This window comes from Nyctereutes procyonoides, unplaced genomic scaffold, assembly GCF_905146905.1.
Source record: "Nyctereutes procyonoides isolate TBG_1078 unplaced genomic scaffold, NYPRO_anot_genome, whole genome shotgun sequence".
Classification (NCBI taxonomy): Eukaryota; Metazoa; Chordata; class Mammalia; order Carnivora; family Canidae; genus Nyctereutes; species Nyctereutes procyonoides.
This window is the reverse complement of record NW_026575131.1, coordinates 51428188-51449500: the sequence shown is the minus strand read 5'-3', so window position 1 is coordinate 51449500 and position 21313 is coordinate 51428188. Positions and strand designations below refer to the sequence as shown.

At 39.9% G+C, this 21313-nt stretch overlaps 1 protein-coding gene across 1 annotated transcript in view; it reads left to right on the top strand.

Moving 5' to 3' along the window:
• LOC129521775 (zinc finger protein 559-like) overlaps nucleotides 1–21313 on the top strand; it is a 34714-nt gene continuing 13401 nt past the window's right edge. Inside the window, 6 exon segments of the mRNA XM_055343576.1 lie at nucleotides 1–491; nucleotides 6813–7031; nucleotides 7499–7587; nucleotides 8415–8541; nucleotides 10200–10217; nucleotides 10220–10281. Of these exon segments, the coding sequence (XP_055199551.1) occupies nucleotides 7004–7031; nucleotides 7499–7587; nucleotides 8415–8541; nucleotides 10200–10217; nucleotides 10220–10281 (324 nt within the window). The 5' untranslated portion in view covers nucleotides 1–491; nucleotides 6813–7003.

Here is a 21313-nt window from a genome sequence, read left to right as displayed (position 1 = left end):
TCTCGCGTCTGAGGGGGCGCCGCGCCCGGCCTCTGAGAGGCCCCGCGGGAAGGAAGGCGTCCAGGAGGGAGGCGCGGGGTCAAAGGTTCCTTCCTCAAGAGCCGCGGCGAATTGGGCCCTCGGGGCGGCGTCCGTAGCCGGCCAGGCCTTTTCTGGTCGCGGTGACTCGGGCTGTAGCGTCCCCCGCCCCCGGTAGCCTGGCGGTTGTGTCCCTTGTGGGGCGGGCACGCGGTGCTCTTGGGAATGTCGGTTATTGAAGTTGGGTAAGTTCTCCGGTGGAGAGGGGGGCCCTGGCGGGTCATTAAGGGGCACCTGTGTGTGACATAAATAAATGCAGGAGTGCAGGGATTCGCCTGAGTAGGAAGCCGAGCGCCGCGGAGTCCTGTCAACGCCCGGAGCTTCGAGCGTAGGAGTCCCTGAGGGAAGGACGAGGCGGGCCGGCTGCCCTTAGCTGGAACCGAGTCGACCCAGAGTAGGAGGAGTTTGGACAGGTGGGTGTTTCTTGCGGGTATTCGTCTGGAAATACCTCCTCAAAATCTGTAGCGGCAATCAAATGAACATCCGTGGAACCATATCCCTGTTCCCCAATTGTTAAGATTTTGTCTCTCCTTATACGTATTGTTACGATTAACTTTTATTTATTTATTATTTTTTTAAGATTTTATTTATTTTTTCATGAGAGACACAGAGACAGAGAGGCAGAGACACAGGTAGAGAGAGAAGCAGGTTCCATGCAGGGAGCCCGACATGGGACTTGATCCCGGGTCTCCAAGATCACACCCTGGGCCAAAGGCAGCGCTAAACTGCTGAGCCACCCGGGCTGCCCCGATGAACCTTTTTTTAAAAAAATTTTTTATTCATGAGAGAGAGAGGCAGAGACATAGGCAGAGGGAGAAGTAGGCTCCATGCGGGGAGCCCGATGTGGGACTCGATCCCAGGACCCCAGGACCAGGACCTGAGCCAAAAGCAGGTATCTGCTCCACCGCTGAGCCCCCCAGGCGTCCCATTTTTAGTATGTTTTATTTAATCCAACTTACCTAGTTATCAAAATTACTCGTGAAATTAACAAGAGAATTATTAATGAGGAATTTTACATTTGTTTCCTTTTGTAATAAGTTGCTGGAACCCAGTGTAGACGCTGGATCTCAGTGCGGATGCTAAGTTTTCATTGGAAATTCTTGATCTGTATTTAGCTCTTACTGTTTTGCTGTTGAAAAGGATCTCCGGGGGATCCCTGGGTGGCTTACAGCAGTTTAGCTTCGCCTTCAACCCAGGGTGTGATGCTGGAGACCCGGGATGGAGTCCCGCATCGAGCTCCCTGCATGGAGCCTGCTTCTCCCTCTGCCTGTGTCTCTGCCTTTCTCTCTGTGTCATGGATAAATAAATAAAATATTAAGAAAAAAAAAAAAAGAAAAGAAAAGGATCTCCAAGCCTAGATTGTTCAAACATACTGAAAAGCTTTTTTTAGTAACCGAATCAATTTTATTTCTAAATTCTAATTAGTTAAAAGTAGGTAAGATTAAGAATCTAAGCCCTCAGTCACACTAGCCACATTTCTGCCAGAGAACCAGCCAGTCGCTGCCCGGTTAAGACTGCAAGTTTAGCCACTTGGACGTTTCTGTGTACTTTGTAACATACCCCATCGGGAAGCAGGTGAGTTCAAGTTGTCCCATGGTTTATTAGGGATGAGAAGCATTTAGTCAAGGTGCACTTCTCTCATAGCCTCATACTTTCGTTGCAGTATTCCTTGGGTGATACTTGGCAGCAGGGGAATCTGTTCCCTAACTATCTTTCATCGGAGGGTTTCATATCACTTGTCAGTCTTTGCCTCAGTCTCTTTTTGCATGGTGGGAGGAGAGGTTACAAAATAATGTTTTTCCTAATTCTGTCATTCTTTTTCCATTCTTTAGCTATGCAGCTTTCTTTTCCCACCTCCCCGTCTGCACTTTTTTCTTTTTGGAGGATCACAATGTATTCTTGGACTTTTCTTTAATTCACTATGTTATAATCAATTGCAGTCATTTATTTTGATGCTCAGACTGTCCCATATTTGCCCAAGGGTAGTCCTTAAATCCCATGTCCCTTCAACATAACTATTAGTCTTTAAGTGTAAAATAAATCCCCAGTTCACTTTGTACTTTCTTGTTACAGACTTGTCATCAGTGATTTCTCCAAAAAGCCTTTTTTCTTTTAGATACCAAAATCTGTGATAAATGGGCTCGGTGCTACTCGGGTATAATCATGTCTAGGCCTTTCAGTGGATGTCTAAAATACACATTTCCTTACATCTTAAGTTCATACTCCTATTCCCTGTAAAAATTTAGTATTACATGGGGGTTTTTGCCTTGTTTTATTTTATACTTGTGTCTCTTTTCTGTTAAGAAATCTTGGTTCCTAATAGCATTAATGTATCATTTTATACTATAGTGTATGTATAGTAGTTTTAAAAATTGTAATACCAAGACACCTGGTTGAGTGTCAGCCTTTGGCTCAGGGCATGATCTCAGGTTCTGGGATTGAGTCCCTCATCAAGGGAGCCTGCTTCTCCCTCTGCCTATGTCTGTCTGTCTGTCTCTCTCTCTCTCAATGAATGAATGAATGAATGAGTAAAAATTGTAATACCAATATTACTATCAACTGTAGACTTAGTAAACTGTTTAGTTTCTTTGCATTTCTTTTTGTCCTTATAGATTTATATTAAGGATGTAAAGTTCAGAGTACCATGCCCAAATATGTGCATGAACTTTGAGTCTTTTCTCTGCATGGTTATCAGTTTGATACACTTCAGAAGTAAAGGCAAATTGCAGCTGAGAGGCTATTTAAATAGACACTGGGGACGCCTGGGTGGCTCAGTGGTTGAGCATCTGCCTTTGGCTCAGGTCATGATCCCAGGGTTCTGGGATGCAGTCATCATCGGGCTTCCTGCAGGGAGCCTGTTTCTCTCTTTGCCTATGTCTCTGCCTCTCTCTATGTCTCCCATGAATAAATAAGTTAAAAAAAAAAAAGGACACTGAACAGAATATGTTAGCCCAATCTGTAAGAGCAAAATTTTTACTGGTTATTGATTAGATGAATCCAGTAATTTGAATAATATTGAATGTTGAGTACAGCACCCTAATAGATGGACCACAGTGTTACCGTTATAGTAATACACCATAAGACACCTTTAGTTTTTTCCAGGTTTAAGAAGAAGCAAAATTGGGCTGTTAAATGGAGAAGCAGTTGGAAATAATCACTCCTTTATTAATTAGATTTTACATAATTTTGCATCCTTGAAGGCCATGTTTTAAATTAATTGGGCCTATTAACTATTTTACCTGGGGAGTCTATGGGGTTACATTTTAATAAGCCTACCTGTGTGTGCTAAAGATTGAATTTTAAATTATCATTCTTATGTTAGAGCATCTATGTCCAATATGGGATATTTCAGGGCACTGGGTACTGTGACTAAGGGAGATTTAGGCAAGGTGTTAAAATATTCAGGGACATTTGTTGAAGATAGTAAGGCAAACTTTTTCTCTAGGTATAGGCACCACTGTGATGGGATTTTATAGTGTAGGAGAGAGACTGAGCTCAATTCCAAATGAATAGAGCATGGGCAAGTAGAAATCTATAGCCAGGGATCAGAGTAGAGGTTAATGAATAGAAAATTATTAAGAGGAAAAAAAAAAGAAAATTATTAAGAGGAAGGAGGAGGTAAGGAGGATTCTGGCTAAAATAGCCTAACAAGATTCATACTAAAGACAGATCAGGGCAGCTTGGGTGGCTCAGCAGTTTAGCGCCCCTTCAGCCCAGGATGTGATCCTGGAAACCCAGGATCGAGTCCCGCGTCAGGCTCCTTGCAGGGAGCCTTCTTCTCCCTCTGCCTGTGTCTCTGCCTCTCTCTGTGTGTCTTCCATGAATAAGTAAATAAAATCTTAAAAAAAAAAAAAAATCAGAGTGATCAGACATCACCTGGGAAATGGGTAGAGGATGAGGAATCTGATCAGATATTGAGGGTGATCATGTATTCAGAGTTCTAGGCAAACTGACTTAGCATTTTTGCTAAAACTGATTTTATAGGGAGGGGCACAGATAGGCCTAGATGTTGGATGGAAGATGCTAGACACAAATTAATGCATAACATGACTTGATATGTTCAAAAACAGATAAAATTACAGTGTTAGAAGTCAGAATAGTGCTTCCATTTGAAGAAGAGAAAGGAGCAATTTAGATGAAGCATATGAGTGCTTCAGAGGTGGAAAAATTCATGATAATGTACTGTACACTTGATGTTCTACACTTGTTTGAATGTATAATTCAATACAATGTTTGAAAAATGAACTCAACTATAATTTCCAAGTGTTTCAAAAGACCAATAAAAGGAACATAAAGCATAAATAATAAAAATGAAAGTATAAGGAAGGAAGGAAGGAATTTTAAAAAGGCAAATTTTAATGAAAAAAAGAACTAAGAGGGACGCCTGAGTGGCTGAGTGGTTTAGCGCCACCTTCAGCCCAGGGCGTGATCCTGGAGCCCCGGGATCAGGTCCCATATCAGGCTCCCTGCATGGAGCCTGCTTCTCCCTCTGCCTGTGTCTTCTCTGCCTCTCTCTCTCTCTCTCTCTCTCGAATATATAAGTAAAATCTTTTTTTAAAAAAAGTGGGTTTATTTTATTTTATTTTTTTATTTTATTTATTTATTTTTGGGGGGGGGTTAAGAAGAAAATAAATTTTGGGGAAAATCTGGTTTAGCACTCCACCTGCTCGCAACATTTTATACTCTTTGGTTAAGACCTGGGGGATTGGTCAGATCTCTTACGTGAATGTTTCTAAGCTGATAGGCCACTGAAGTAGAGCAATATTTGAAATGAGTTCTGAGTTTATTTTGTTTACCATGGAATTCTGCTTTGGAACAAAAGTTGAATATTACTTTTTAGGCTAGTAGGATGTCAGTTTTTCAAGAGTCTTCTGAAATTGTTGTTTTTCTATTGTCTTTATCTTTTATAGAGCTAGTCCTGCATTTGCTAAGAAAAATCCTTGGGTGTGTTTGTATATATGTTGAAGGCAGAGGATAATGTTCCTTATCTGTTCATATTTTTTCCCTAACACTTATCACCAACTAATAGAAGACATATATTGTTTATAATCTATTTAGCTCTTTGGGATGTGGAAAATCTAAGTATAGGACATTTTCTGTCAGTTCACTGTGCTGTCCTAGTAGCTAGTGTATTATGTAGCAAAGGGAAGAACTTTAATAAATATTTGCATAATGAATGAAGGCATAAGCTGATATAAGGACTTGGAGGAAGGCAACTGGGTCTATATGATTTTGCCAACTGGAGGAGCTCAAAGATGTCTGAATTAAATAAGCCGTTTATGCTTGGGATCCCAAGACCACCTTCGTGCTCAGCAATGCGGTGGGACTCCCAAGACTCATGCTGTTAAACCCACCATTATAGTTTATTAAAACCAAAGGATACATATCAGAATCAGCAAAGGGATAAGACACATGGGATTAATTCCAGAACAAACTAGGCACAAGCATCCAGGTGTCTTTTCCCAGTACAGTCAAATGGGCATTGCTTAATATTCCTAGTAATAATGTGTAACATCCCATATGAAATATTGCCAACCAAGGAAACTCACCTGACATATTAGGTTATTCAGCTGGATTGCTGCAACAAAAATACTACAGATTGGGGGGCTTATAAACAACAGAAATTTCTCATAGTTCTGTAGGCTGGCAAAATCAAGATCAAAATGCCTGCAGATCTGGTGTCAGGTGAGGACCTACTTGTTAATGGAAGGCAGTCTTCTCACACGGCAGAAGGGGTCTCTTATTTTTTTTTTTAATTTTTATTTATTTATGATAGTCACACAGAGGGAGAGAGAGAGAGAGGCATAGACACAGGCAGAGGGAGAAGCAGGCTCCATGCACCGGGAGCCCGACGTGGGATTCGATCCCAGGTCTCCAGGATCGCGCCCTGAGCCAAAGGCAGGCGCCAAACTGCTGCGCCACCCAGGGATCCCCAGAAGGGGTCTCTTATAAAATCACTAATCCCATAATTAAAAGGCCCCATCTCCAGACACCATCACACTGGGGATTAGGTTCCAATATGCAGAGAGGCAGGGAGGTACAGACATTTAGTCTGTAGTCCCTGAGCTTTGGTGTCCGAGTTTTTATTGTGGGTCAGTTGCATAGGCATGCACCACCTGCATGGCTGACTTAGACACAATCCAACCTGAGTTCCAACTGTTAGAACATTGCCCAAAGTCTCAGGTGTATAAAAACAGATGTTCACCATAAATCACATTGTTAGCCTAAACTATCCGGGCAAACTGTTACTGTGTGGTCCAAGGCTTCAGGTGTACAAAAACATTATCAGGCCGGGTATTCCATGGTTTTGGGTCATCTTGTAGATGTCCCGGCAAGAGTAGGTCTCAGACAGGCCTTTCTCAGGGAAGTGCAGGACTTGAGCAACACACACCTGCTGAGTTAATCATTTTTGCACATCACTTTATGATCATTGTCCAGGTGTGTTAGAGAATAACAGTAACTTCAGGAATTCAAGCTTTTGAGATAGAGTAACCTGTATCCAGACTCTGGCTCTTCCTAATTGATGATCTTGGGCCAGTGACTATTTTTGTCTAGTGTAAAGTGCCTTAACTGAAGAATGACAGTAATAATAATTATGTTGATAATCATATGAGTTACTATTGCTTCTAGTACCTAGTAGGCATTCAGTAAATGATGATTGTTATTTATATTCATGTGGTATACTACTCTACAATTTTTAATGGCTTTCACTAATATAACTTCATCTTCTACAGAGAGCTGACTAATGAATGATGCTTCATGACAGCTGAGTAATGCCTGTTGCTTAAAGGCTGATGGTATGTGGTAAGATTCCACCGCTACTTAAGAGGAATTGAGATTGACCTATCCACTAAGTTCAGACACTGTCTTGAAGGACTTTGGAAAAAAGAAAAGTTCAGGCAGATTCTGCTGTCATACCCACGGGATGCCAGCCATTGATCTTTTCTCTTGTGGTAAGCCCTTGTTGATGCTCCTGTCAGAGATTGCTTTACCTGGCCTGTGAACAGCCTGTCTTGTGGTCAGGGTCTAAACAGGCCTGTTTCTATGCTGTCTAGGAGGGGGCCTAAAGAGATAAGAACATCCTGATTTCTACATCCTGGAATTTGGGAAGGAGAATTGAGGATGGGCATTTTTGTGGGAGAGGGTCTCCTTGATCACATGATGAGATTCATTATTTTTGGCCAAAGAAAACAACAACTTTACCTCTCTGGACTTCAAGTGTCTTTTTCTGAAAAATGGGATTATTAAACTTTTCCTCCCAAAGCTCTAAACCCTTCTTCTGATTTCAAATAAGGCAGTTTGCTTGGGTATTTTATGGCAATAGCATGTGTGTCAATTCAGAATTAGTGTGGAGTAGCTTCTAGCCTGAGTGGAAACTGCACGACCTGGGTTCTCAGGTTTTTTTTTTCTTCTCCCCAAGGTCATCTTTCTCAAGATTTTTTCTGTCTTCATGAGGAAAAGTCAGAAGGGGAAAGGATAGTGACCAAGTGTCTTATAAATTATTGTCAGGTAAGTAGGAACTTTATTCTTTTATAAAAGTACATGCTTCTGGAGTGCCTGGCTAACTCAGCCAGTTAAATTTCTGCCTTCATCTCAGCTCCTGATCCCAGGGTCCTGGAATTGAGTCCCACATCAAGCTCCCAGTCCAGCAGAGAGTCTGCTTCTCCCTCTACCCCACCCCTAACCAGCCAGCTTATGCTCTCTCACTTGTTCACTCTCAAATATTTTTTTTTAAAGTACATATTTCTTCCTATTAAGTAGATATGTTTTCTTCTAGTGGAATGGAATTTCTTTAGATATATATAAGGCCTGCTTAAGGACTTGAGTAGCCAGTTAAATCTCCTTATGTTTTAGGATTTTTTAATGAGGTTGACAAATGACATAGGGAAATGATATTATTATCCCAGTATTTACTAATTCAGTCCAGCTCACATCTATGCTGATTGTGTGCTCTCATTGTGCTATGATACACTGTGACAGAGTGAACATATGTTTCTCAGAATTTGTGCTATCACTGGAGTAATCATTCACCACCATTTATTGTGTCTATAATGTGTTCAGACTATGGTAAGTCCTGTCAATAGAGGAGAATAAGACTAGAAAAGTTGTGGTGAGATACATTCAATTGGGTGAAAGAGGTGCTCTTAAAGCTATATGACTGGATGATGTCACCAGTGAATATGTCCAGATAGGAGAATGGGCATGAGGACTAACAAGCCCTGGGAGAGATGATGGAGAACATGGAATGCTGTCTAAGCTTTAGGTCTCCCATTTTCTTCATTGAACACGGATTTAGATGGTGACTGCCTGATGCTGGGATGTTTGTGGTGATTTAGGACCCAGTGACCTTTGACGATGTGGCTGTGGAATTCACCCAGGAAGAGTGGACTTTGCTGGATCAAACTCAGAGAAGGCCATACAGAGATGTGGTGCTGGAGAACTACAAGAATCTAGCTTCAACAGGTAAGGCTGGTACCATATCTTCATTTCGCTTTTTCTGCAACAAATCTTTAAGTGACGGTGTTCTAGACTCTGCTGACTAATGGCAATGCAGCAGTTAAAAAAAAAGGAGAAACATTGTTTTTGTTTTTGTAGATCTTACATTGAAGTGGCTTCCTCTTGAAAATGAAGATGTTTTTATTTCCTGTATGGAATGAAAGACTTAGGACTTCAAAATGTTTTAACATACGAGTTTGAGCCTGGGTTTCAGGGGGAAAGATGGGCATCCCTTTTGGTGAACGATGAGGGAGTATATGTTTGCATTTTAGTTTCATTTGGAAGTTTATTGGTTTGATACAGTTGTTGTCACAAACATTTTATTGTTTCTCAAGTTATAACTGACAGTATTTGGTATTCCTGAAGGGCAGAATCTTGGTCCTGATTTATGGAATTATTTGTCATCCCTTTAGTGTTCTTGTATCAACCTTCTTTCTCTGCTAGTCAAGCACCAAGTGTGCAGACCAGGTCTGATCTTTCAGGTGGAACAAAAAGGAGAGTGGAGGATGGTGGGAAGAGTTCTATAAAGTAAGGGAAAGAGGAGAGGTTATTTAAAAAACAAAAACAAAAACAGGAATCCATAAGAGTTGCAGTCTATTTGGAAATGTGAAATAAGCTTTTGAAGGTGAATTTTTCCTGAGAATGCTAGTACCTTTGGTTTCTCTGGTTCCTTGGGTACTTCAGACTTTTTTTTTAAATAATAAATTTATTTTTTTATTGGTGTTCAATTTGCCAACATACAGAATAACACCCAGTGCTCATCCTGTCAAGTGCCCCCATCAGTGCCCGGCACCCATTCACCCCCACCCCCCGCCCTCCTCCCCTTCCACCACCCCTAGTTCGTTTCCCAGAGTTAGGAGTCTTCAGACTTCAACTTCTTACCCACTTTTCTGAAATTTCCTTTTGGCCTGACAGTAAGATCTATTTCTTCTTTAAATTTTGCGTTTAGCTCTTTATCCATTTCCTTTCAGCTTGCTTTCCTGGTTATGGTGCTTTTTGTTCACCATCAGTCTCAATATTTATAGAGTCATTTCTTAAAATACCAACCAATTTGATCAGGACTTTATCATTGCCAAATTCTTTTTTTTTTTTAAGATTTTATTTATTTATTAACGAGAGACACAGAGAGAGAGAGCAGCAGAGGGAGAAGCAGGCTCCACACAGGGAGCCCAACGTGGGACTCGATCCTAGGTCTCCAGGATCAGGCCCTGGGCTCAAGGCGGCGCTAAACCACTGAGCCACCTGGGCTGCCCCCAAATTCTTTTTTTTTTTTAATTTTTATTTATTTATGATAGTCACAGAGAGAGAGAGAGGCAGAGACACAGGCAGAGGGAGAAGCAGGCTCCATGCACCGGGAGCCCGACGTGGGATTTGATCCCGGGTCTCCAGGATCGCGCCCTGGGCCAAAGGCAGGTGCTAAACCGCTGCGCCATCCAGGGTTCCCCTCCAAATTCTTAATATAGACAGATTTCTCAATCTCTATATATTCATTTCCTTTAATTTTGTAATCTGTTTTAAGTCAGACTTTGAAAGTAAGTACACATCAGTCTTTATTTTTAACACTTTCCTTCCATCATTTATTTTTCCAAGACCTTAATGTTTTTTTTTTTTTAATCTTATTTCAGATTGGGAGATTTGTCTTAATTCCAATGGTCAGCACCTCAGCAGAATATTTTGCAGGGGAAAACACCCAGTGTGGTAGAAATGGTAAGATTCACAGTGTGTAATACTTTGCCTTCCACATCAATGGAAGATTGGAAATTCCATAAAATAGAAAAGCAGCATGATAACCATAACAGACATTTGGGGCTAGGTTATTCATCCCAAACAAAACTGTTTCTCACAGAGTCTGAGCGTTATGAATTTGACACTTTAAATACTCCCTAAGATATATTCACACAGTATTCACTTAGTATTTCCATATATATAATTCAGATAAAGTTTTGGATAATTTCATCTCAGTCAGTTATCAGCTAAGCTCTCTAAGAATACCTGCGAAAGTAAAGACTATTACAGAACTTTTTAGCAGAATGGTCACTTTATTCTGTTTGAAAGCACTCAGGTCTGGAACCCTGCACTGCATGCAGTGAAAATTGAAGAAAAAACAAAAACTAAAGTCATACTGGTGTGTTTCATGTATAGTATAACAGAATTCAAGATAGAGGGGAGGATCTCTGAATATAATAAAGCTGGATAACTTTTATAAGTCATCACTAATTTCTTCATCAACAGGAAAGAAGCCATATTGGAGAGGAAATTGTTTAATTTTAACCATTGGGAAAAGGCCTTCAGTGAACACTCCTGCTTTAAGATTTACAGATTACTCACATTAGAAAACTTGTGAGTGCAATCAGTGTGTAAAAGCCTTCACAACTCTGCTCTTAATGTACACAACAAAACCCATAGTAGAAGCTTTATAAGTATAATCAGTGTGAAACCATCTTCAGCCAAAATCCACATCTGGTTCACAAGAAAACTTAGACTCACAAGAAACTGACTGTGGGAAAAGCATTCCTTCATCCTCACACTGTAATGTAAGAATTCATAGAATTCATGAATTCATAGAATTCATAGAGGCTGTATGCCTTTAAGGAATGTAGGAAAGCTTTTTCACATTATGTAGGCTTTTTTGTACATATGCAAGTTAACAGAAAAAATCCTACAAATATAAAGAATGTGGGAAAACCTTTATTTGATCTTCATGTCTTAATTCAACATTTAAGAACTCAAAGTGGAAAAAAAAAGAATTCAAAGTGAACTGATGCCTATGGAATGTAAGAAATTTGAGAAAGCTTTTCCTTATTCCCCAAATCTTGCTAAATGTATACAATTTCATAGAGAAACACTGTTTGCAAGGAGCATAGTAAAGAGTTTACTTGCTTCCCAAAACTCAATATTCACATGTGAGTTCACACTGGAGAAAAACCCTCTGAGTGTAGTAAATGTCAGAAAACCTTCACTGATTATTCAAGTCTTAGAAAACACAGAACTCACACTGGAGAGAAGCCCTGTAAATGTAAGGAATGTGGAAACGCCTCACTATATAGTTTCTCATACCTTACTATACATATAAGAACTCACACTGGCAAGGAACCTTAACAATATAAGGAACATGGGAAATCCTCTAGTAACTCCTCTTGTTTTAAAAGTCACATGCAAACCCACCTTGAGTAAAACCCTATAATTATAATCAGTGTGGGAAAGCCTTTATTTGATCATCATTTCTTACTCAATATTGAGTAATAGTGTAGAAAGACTTTTTGAGTGTAAGGAATATGGGAAATCATTTAGATATTCCACACACTTTAGTCAACATAAAAGAACACATACTGGAAAGAAGCCATATCAATGTAAAAAGCGTGGGAGAGCCTTCACTATTTCATCAGGCATTATAGTACACATGAGAACTCACACTGGTGGATGACCTTGTGGATGACCTTTTGAATGTAAGGACTGTGAGAATGCCTTTACCGTCCACATACCTTATTCAACATTTAAGAATTCACAGTGGGAAAGAAAAATGTAATAAAAACATTAAAAAAAAAAAAAAGAATTCACAGTGGGGGGAGAGAGACTGCCTGGGTGGCTCAGTGGGTTAAACATCTGCCATCCCCCCCCAAGTCTTGATCCCAGCGTCCTGGGATCAATTCCTGCATCGGGCTCCCTGCTCAGGAGAGAGCCTGCTTTTCTCTTTCCTGTTTCTCCCTGTGCTTGTGCACACACACACACACACACACACACTCACTCTCTCTCTCTCTCTCTCTCAAATAAATAAAATCTTAAAAACTCAATAGAGAGAAGCCACATAGAGATGAGGGATGTGGGAAAACCTTTTAGTACTTCTTTATTCGTTAATGAATGTATAAGATTGCACACTTGAGAAAAGTTTATGCTTACAGAGAATATGGGAAAGCCTTTTTACTTTATCTTATAAAACATACTAATTCACAGTGAAGGTGACCTTATTAATAAGGAATATAGAAATCCTTTAGCTTTGCCTTATACTTTACTATTCAGCTGTGATATCATAGGTATGAAAAGTCTTGCAAATGTAAAAAGTGTAGGATTAAAAAAAAATTTTTATCCTCCACTTTGGAAAAATAAGAAAGCACACATTAGGAAAGATCCCATGAGAGAAAGGGATATAGGAAGACCTTTGATTGTTCTTTGTTATTAGGAAACATTATTCACACTGGAGAGGAACTGTAAATTATAAATGTAGGGAATGTGGAAAAGACTTTATGTTACACGGAATAAGTCACTTAGTCTGTGAACGTAAAAACTTCTTTCAGTAAATATCTTACATGTATTTTTTACAAAAATTGATATCCTAAAAGGGTTTTTTATTTTTTTTATTGGAGTTCAATTTGCCAACATATAGCATATCACCCAGTGCTCATCCTATCAAGTGCCCCCATCAGTGCCCATCACCCAGTCACCCAAACCCCCGCCCACCTCCCTTTCCACTACCCCTAAAAGGGTTTTTTAAATGAAAAATCTTAAAGGGAAAGAAAGAAAAACCTTTGTTACAAAAGATGTTTTGTTTTGTTACAAAAGGTTTTAAAATAAAACCTAAAAGTGTAAAAATTTGGTAAAGTTTTAGAGTACAAATTTTTACTTACTACATACAAGAAAATTGATACCAGAAAAGAAAACCATTTTTATTTAAATGAGTTGACTCTGCATGTGTCTCTTCTTAAAGTAGACCTGTAGATTTAAAGACCAATAATGTTGAACATCTTTTCACGTATTTGTCATCCATTTATCTCTGGTGAATTGTATGTTCAAATATATTTTTTCTTGTTAAGAGTCTTTGGTTTGTTATTATTTTTAAGATTTTATTCATTTATTCGTGAGAGACACAGAGAGAGAGGCAGAGACACAGGCAGAGGGAGAAGCAGGCTCCACGCAGGGAGCCCGATGTAGGACTCAATCCTAGAACTCCAGGACCATGCCCCAGACTGAAGGCAGGCGCTAAACCGCTGAGTCACCCAGCGATTCCCTGGTTTATTATTGAGTTTGGTTTTCTTAACAGGTTTATTGAGGTATAATTGCTATGCAATAAACTATACGTATTTTAAGTGTATGACTTAAGTTTTGATGCATGCACACATTCATGAAACTATCAATTGTTTTTCTGTACACTAGCAATGAATAAATAGAATTTGATATTTCAAACACAATACTATTTATATCAGCACAACAAAAGTCTAGGGAAAATTATAAAACTGATGAACAAACCCAAAGAACTAAATAAATAGGTATTTAATGTTCATGGATAGACTCTATATTGTCAAGATGTTAGTTCTTCCCAACCTGACCAATAGATTCAATCCAATCAAAATTGCAGCTACTTATTTTGTGGATATTGACAAACTGATTCTGATGTTTATATGGAGATGCAAAAGACCCAAATTGACAACACAGTATTGAAGGAGTAGAACAAAGTTGGAGGACTGAAACTACGTGGCTTCAAGATTTCATATAAAGCTACAGTAAGCCAGCCTCGTATTTGGTAAGAGAATAGACAGATTGATAGAACTGAACACAGCTGAGAAATAGGTCCACATAAATAGCTGATCTTTTGACAGAAGAGCAAAAGCAATGGAATGGAATAAAGATAATTCTTTCCAACAGATGATGCTGGAACAACTAGTCATCTACATGGAAAAGAATGAATCTAGATCCTGAACACTCTTCATAAAAATTAACTCAAAATGCATTGTAAACCTAAGTGGAAAATATGCAACTATAAACCCCTAGAAGATAATATAGGGGAAACCTAAATGTTATTGGGTATAGCGATACCTTTTTTTTTTTTTTTTTAAGATTTTACTTATTTATTCATGAGAGACAACAAAGAGAGGCAGAGACATAGGCAGAAGGAGAAGCAGGCTCCATGCAGGGAGCCCGACGTGGGGCTTGATCCCCGGTCTCCAAGATCACGCCCTGGGCCGAAGGTGGCGCTAAACCACTGAGCCACCTGGGATGCCCATCCTTTTTATTTATTTATTTATTTATTTATGATAGTCACACACACACAGAGAGAGAGAGAGGCAGAGACACAGGCAGAGGGAGAACCAGGCTCCATGCACCAGGAGCCCGCCGTGGGATTCGATCCCGGGTCTCCAGGATCGCGCCCTGGGCCAAAGGCAGGCGCTAAACCGCTGTGCCACCCAGGGATCCCAAGGATGCCCATCCTTTTTAAATATAAAACTGAAAACTCGATCTATAAAAGAAATAATTGGTAAACTGGACTTTATTAAAATTAAAAACGTTCTGTTAAAGACGTCAGGACTGTGGCAAGCATGGATTTGGAGAAAATATTTGCGAAAGACACATTTGGATAAAGGACTGTTACTCAAAATACATAAGGAACTCTTAAAACTCAACATTAAGAATAGCCTTTCAAAAATGGGCCAAAAACCTTAACACGCTTCACCACAGATAACAAATGGCAAATAAGCATTTGTGAAAAGATGTTCCACATCATGTCATCAGAAAAATACAAATTAAAATGGGATATCCCCACACATCTATGGGAATGGTCGAAATCTGGAGCACTAATAGCACCAAATGCTTCTTTGCTGGTGGGAATACAAAATTGTACAAGTGCTTTGGAATAGTTTGGTCGTTTCTTATAAAATTAAACATTCTATAAAATTATCCAGTAGACAGGGTCCTTGGTATTTATCCAAAGAAGTTGAAAACTTAGGTTCATTCAAAAACCAGCACATGGTGTTGCAGGGGTTTTATTATTATTATTATTATTGTTTCCACATGAATGTTTGTAGCAGATTTTTTTTTTTTATTCCTAATTGCCAAAACTTCAGTAGGTGAATGAATGTCTTCAGCAGGTAACTGAATAGACTGGTGCATCCAGACAATGGAATATCCAGCACTTAAAAGGAATGAGCTATCAGGCCTTGAAAAGACCTGGAAGCACTTTAAATGCCTATTACTAAATGAAAGAAGACAACCTGGAAGGGTTACATATTGTATGATTCTAACTCTAGGACATCCTGAAAAAGGCAAGACTGGAGATCATTGGTGGTTGCAGGGAGGAGTGGATGGAGATATGAATAGGCAAAGCACAAGCATTTTGAAGGCAGTGAAATAGCCTTGTATGACGCTAAAGTGGTGAAAATGTCATGCTGTATTTGTCCAGACCTTAGAGTGCGCAACACAGAAAATGAACCCTAAGGGCTATGGGTGATGGTAATGTGTCAGTGTTGGTTTATCAGTTGTAACAAATTTACCACCCTGGTGTGAGATGTTAGTAGTGGTGGAAGTTATTCATGTGTAGAGGCAGGAGTATATGGGAACTCTGTACCTTGTTCAGTTTCATTTTGAACCTAAAACTGTTGTTTAAAAAAGTCTTAAAGTAAATAGAGACCTTTGTATCCCCAAACTGTGGGCAGGAAACAAGATGAAATTTGCCTTTAAAAGTACTCCATTAAAAATATGGTCCTATGGGAAAGCAAGTGTGATTCAGGTAGCTGAACCTCAGAATCACTCCTATGATACATTACTGATCCTTAAGAAATAGACAAGATGTTCCTGTCTTTCAGAATTGCTATTGATCATTGGCTGCAGTAGGCCTCTCATTCCTCCTCCTCCTTCCTTCCTTTATGAATGATAAGCAGCCAGCATTTTATTTTTTAAAAGGTTATTTATTTTTTTAGTAATATCTGCTTCCAGTGTGGGGTTTGAACTCACAACCCTGAGGTCAATAGTCACATGGTCTTCTGGCTGAGCCAGTCAGATGCTCCCAATCCCTTTCTTAAAACAAATGTCTGTTCTGATTATCCTTTCCTCCTCTCACAACTATATACTGAGTGTGTGAGGAGTAAATAACTTGTCTCTTCACAAATCTTCTAGAGTAACACTCAAAGCAAACCCAAGCAGTCTTTTCCAGATTGGACCTGATTTAGTTGTCAAGATTCTGTACATAGAACTTGAGTCTGAACTATGGGCACAAGGTTTGGGCATGTTTTTATAGGCAGTGACTATTTGTGTATGTGGAAAGTATATAAGTAATTTGTGACAGACTGTGATGGTTTTAAAACATGGCCCCCAGGGGATCCCTGGGTGGCGCAGCGGTTTGGCGCCTGCCTTTGGCCCAGGGCGCGATCCTGGAGACCCGGGATCGAATCCCACGTCGGGCTCCCGGTGCATGGAGCCTGCTTCTCCCTCTGCCTGTGTCTCTGCCTCTCTCTCTCTCTCTCTCTCTCTCTCTCTCTGACTATCATAAATTAATTAATTAATTAATTAATTAATAAAAAACATGGCCCCCAAATTCTTTGACCTCCCCTTGAATCTGGGCATACTTTCAACCTTTTCCTAGAGGAGTACAATATAAATAAATGGTGCCATATGATTTCCCAGTCTAGGCCATAAGAGACCGTTTCCCTCCTGGTTATCTTGGCATTTTCTCTGTTGGTATATTTCCTGTTGGTATGCAAACAGTTCTGCTGTGACATGGTGGGGCTACATGGAGGTGCTCCTGTCAGCCATCACCATGTTCTCAGCCTTCTAGCTATTTCAAAGAAGGCAACCAGATGCATGTGTGAGTCTCCAGATGATGACTCCAGTCTCAATGTCTTTCGAGTCACCTTGAGCTGTGTGAGTCTTCTCAAGTAAGGCCCCTGGTCTTTGTAGGGCAGAGACAAGCCATTCATTCCCTTTGTGTCTTGTCCAAATTCTTGACTTTTGGTCTGTGAAAATAACAAAATGGTGGTGGGTCCACACCAGCAGTTTTCAAACTTTTTGACCTCTGGACTCCTTTATACTCTTCAAAATCGAGTACCCAAAATGCTTCATTTTATGGGCATTGTATCTATGAGTATTTGACATTAGAAGTTAAGACAGATGTTTCAAATATTTATGATTCATTTCATATTGTACATATTTGTGAAAAATAACTTTCCTAAAATGAAAACGAAAAATGTGAGAAGTGAGAATCTCTTCTTGACCAAACTTTAGTTAAGTCTCCTAGGTTCATCTGGGGTTTTTTTTGGGGGGGGGGGTTCATCTGTGCATTTCCTTAAAATACCTATTTTATTTTATTTTTTATACATACTTTATTTATGATAGTCACACAGAGAGAGAGAAGGGCAGAAACACAGGCGGAGGGAGAAGCAGGCTCCATGCACTGGGAGCCTGACGTGGGACTCGATCCCGGATCTCCAGGATCACATCCTGGGCCGAATGCAGGCGCTAAACCGCTGAGCCACCCAGGGATCCCCCTAAAATACCTATTTTAGTAAGAACCCTGCTAAGTCAGTTTAGCGAGAGTTCCCCATCCTCCATTAGTGATCATTCTGAGTGTCTGGCTGGGTTCCTTATCCTCTACCATCTTTCAAGTGATTTCTGATCACCCTGGGTGATCTTCAGCAAAGATTCTGTTAGGTCAGTTCATCCAGAAACCCCCCAATCCTTGTTTCCTCTTAGTAAATTTCTATCCACTGATTCCTATCCTGCTCCTTTGCTCTTCAGCAAAGATTCTGTTAGGTCAGTTCATCTAGAAACCCCCTAATCCTTGTTTCCTCTTAGTAAATTTCTATCCACTGATTCCTATCCTGCTCCTTTGCTCTAAGTTCCCACTTACATGCTGTATTAGAACTTGTGCCCATTCTCTTTCCCACTGTAAAGTCTTGTTGCAGTGGTCCCTGTACCTATCTTAATGGCTGAAAAAAGTCTGCCTCACTATCTTTTTTTTTTCTCACTATCTTTAATGAATGTCATAAAGTATTTTTTTTCCTTAACCAGATGAGTGACAAGCTTTACAAAAAAGATTTTATAAATCATTTTGTCTGGTGTAATTAAGGACAGCTGGAGTCTTATACCTGCTTCTGCATTCAATTTTTTGCCATAAGTTGTTTTAGATAAAGTATATATAGAAAATTTGGCTTTATTGAGATACATAGTTGGAAAAGAGAATTATTTTCATAGAATTTTGGCTCTTTGATACTTTGCCATAACTCAACTAATGGTAGTTTCTTAAGGATTTAGCTGCACCATGGAGTATGAAGTTCTATCAGCAAACCCTTGCTGTTCTTTTACATTACAAGTGGATTTTTCTTACACTTTGGATATTTTTCCCATATGTGATTTTTTTTTAAGATTTTATTTATTTATTCAGAGAGAGAGGCAGAGACACAGGCAGAGGGAGAAGCAGGCTCCATACAGGGAGCCCGATGTGGGACTTGATCCTGGGACTCCAGGATCACACCCTGAGCCAAAGGCAAACACTCAACCACTGAGCCACCCAGGCATCCCCTCAGATGTGATTTTGTGTCATCATATGTTACTTGGGTAGGAAATAGTTCACTATGGTATGCATATTTTTCAAATGTTGACCTATTTTATTATCCAGCATCAAACATCATCATGGACTAATACAACTATTGATAATAGCAGAAAGGTTTGTAAATGTTGAGAAACTTGCAACATCTTGGTTGCAGTTATATACGTTTTCCAGATTTTTCTGTTGCCTCAAGGACATTTTTTAAGGAAAACTGGATTTTTTTTTTTAATTTATCATGAGTCTGTGGCAGTGAAGAATACAGTGATTGTGGCATGTGGTGCCACTACCTTGATATCTGCTAAGGTGTCAGCACTTATACCCACCATTGCTTTTATAATCAGTATAAATGTTAACATGATAAAATGGTAAATAACAGAACTATTCTAACAATAGTTTTGACCTCACAGACTGCTTGAAAGCGTCTTGGGGTCCTTCAGCAGTCTGGCAACCACATTTTGAGAATTGCTATTATGTATTACTATGTTTGGGTAGTTTGTTACACAGCAGTAATGACCATAACAGACTTACTCTCTTTTTCTTATGATGAGTCTCTTCAGTGGTCTAGACAGTTAACTGGGAAAATTCCAGGGACCCAGTATGCTTCAGAATTTGGCTTGCTTTTTGCCCAAGTACATCCTGGGTGTTAAGGGCTCAGACTGGAGTCAGACTGTTGAAGTGTGGGCTCTGCTTTTTTGGTTTTGAGCTATGTGTTTGGGGTACTTCCCTTAGCCTCTTCTAAGCCTCATTTCTTTGCTAAATGAGATCTAATAAGGCAAGTTATTTCTTACCAAATGTCAATGGAAAGTTTCTAACAGTCATGACTCAGAAGGGCTGGTGAGAGCTCCCAGTTACTTTGCAATTTACTTTATGCCATGAAATGCCTTGAGCTTTGCATGATTGAATCACTTCGTTTTCATTACAACTCTCTGAGGGAGCCACTGTTCCTATTCTGCTTATGTGATTTATGTGACATGAAATATCCACAATCATTTCTGGTGGATTCTAGCTTATCATTTCACTTTAAACTATCCCCCTCCCCTTTTTTTAAAAATTCATGAGACACACACAGAGGCAGAGACACAGGCAGAGGGAGAAGCAGGCTCCATGCAGGGAGCCTGATGCGTGACTCGATCCCGGAACTCCAGGATCATGCCCAGGGCCAAAGGCAGGCGCTAAACCGCTGAGCCATCCAGGGATCCCCCAATATTTCAGGATATTAACATGACAGTAATTAAGCACATGATTTTATTAGTAAGCCACTTACTCTGCAGATCCCAAAATGAACCTGAAAAACCCCCATGGCTGGCACCAGAGACCTATTAAATCACAGTAAAATCATATCAGAATAAGACTGTACTTTTTGCTTATTTTGCTTTTTAATAATCTTCAAATTTAGACCACAAATAGAAGGGGTGTTTATTTTTCTCCACTGTTTTGGCACCTGTAATAGTACAAACGATTTAATTTCAGGTTATCACAGTTACATGTTTTAGTTTTCAGGAATCTCAAGAAAATGAAAAATTTGTTACTGTCACCAAAATAAGAACCTAAATCTTCATTTGTCTATTGTAAAAAACTTCGCATTTGACAAAGGCAGGTAATTTTTTAAAAGTATACGTGACCATTTAATGAAGCTAGAGTTTTTAATTTTGGAACCCTGGAATCCCCCAGATTTAGCTTCTGGAAATTTGTATTGAAAAGTGTCTCAGCTCTTAACCTGTATGTGGTACAATTTTGCCAGGTTTTGATCTTGGTATAAATGGCCAGAGGGACTTTTGTTTTTTCAAAAAAAAAAGGGGGGGGGGAATCCCTGGGTGGCGCAGCAGTTTGGCACCTGCCTTTGGCCCAGGGCGCGATCCTGGAGACCCAGGATCGAATCCCACATTGGGCTCCCGGTGCATGGAGCCTGCTTCTCCCTCTGCCTGTGTCTCTGCATCTCTCTCTCTCTGTGTGTTACTATCATAAATAAATTTAAAAAAAAAAATCTCAAGTAGTCGTTTTTAAAATCTGAAAATTTGGTCAATCAATAATACACAAACTAGAAATACAAATGCAGAGATTTCTAATGGAAGAAGAGTTAACCATTGAGATTGAAAGTCTGTGTTCTTTTTAAAGAGAAAAAAATTGTTTTAATTTTATTTATTTGACACAGAGCATGCAAACACAAGCAGGGGGAGCTGCTGCAGGAGAGGAAGAAACAGGGTCCCCACTGAGAAGGGAGCTGGGTGCGGGGCTTGATCCCAGGATCCCAGGATCATGACCTGAGACAAAGGCAGATGCTTAACCACCTGAGCCACCCAGGTGCTCCAAAAGCCTGTTTTCAACTTGAGGTCCTTTGTGCATTAAGAGTAAGGATTTTAGGGATCCCTGAGTGGCGCAGCGGTTGGGCGCCTGCCTTTGGCTCAGGGCGCGATCCTGGAGACCCGGGAT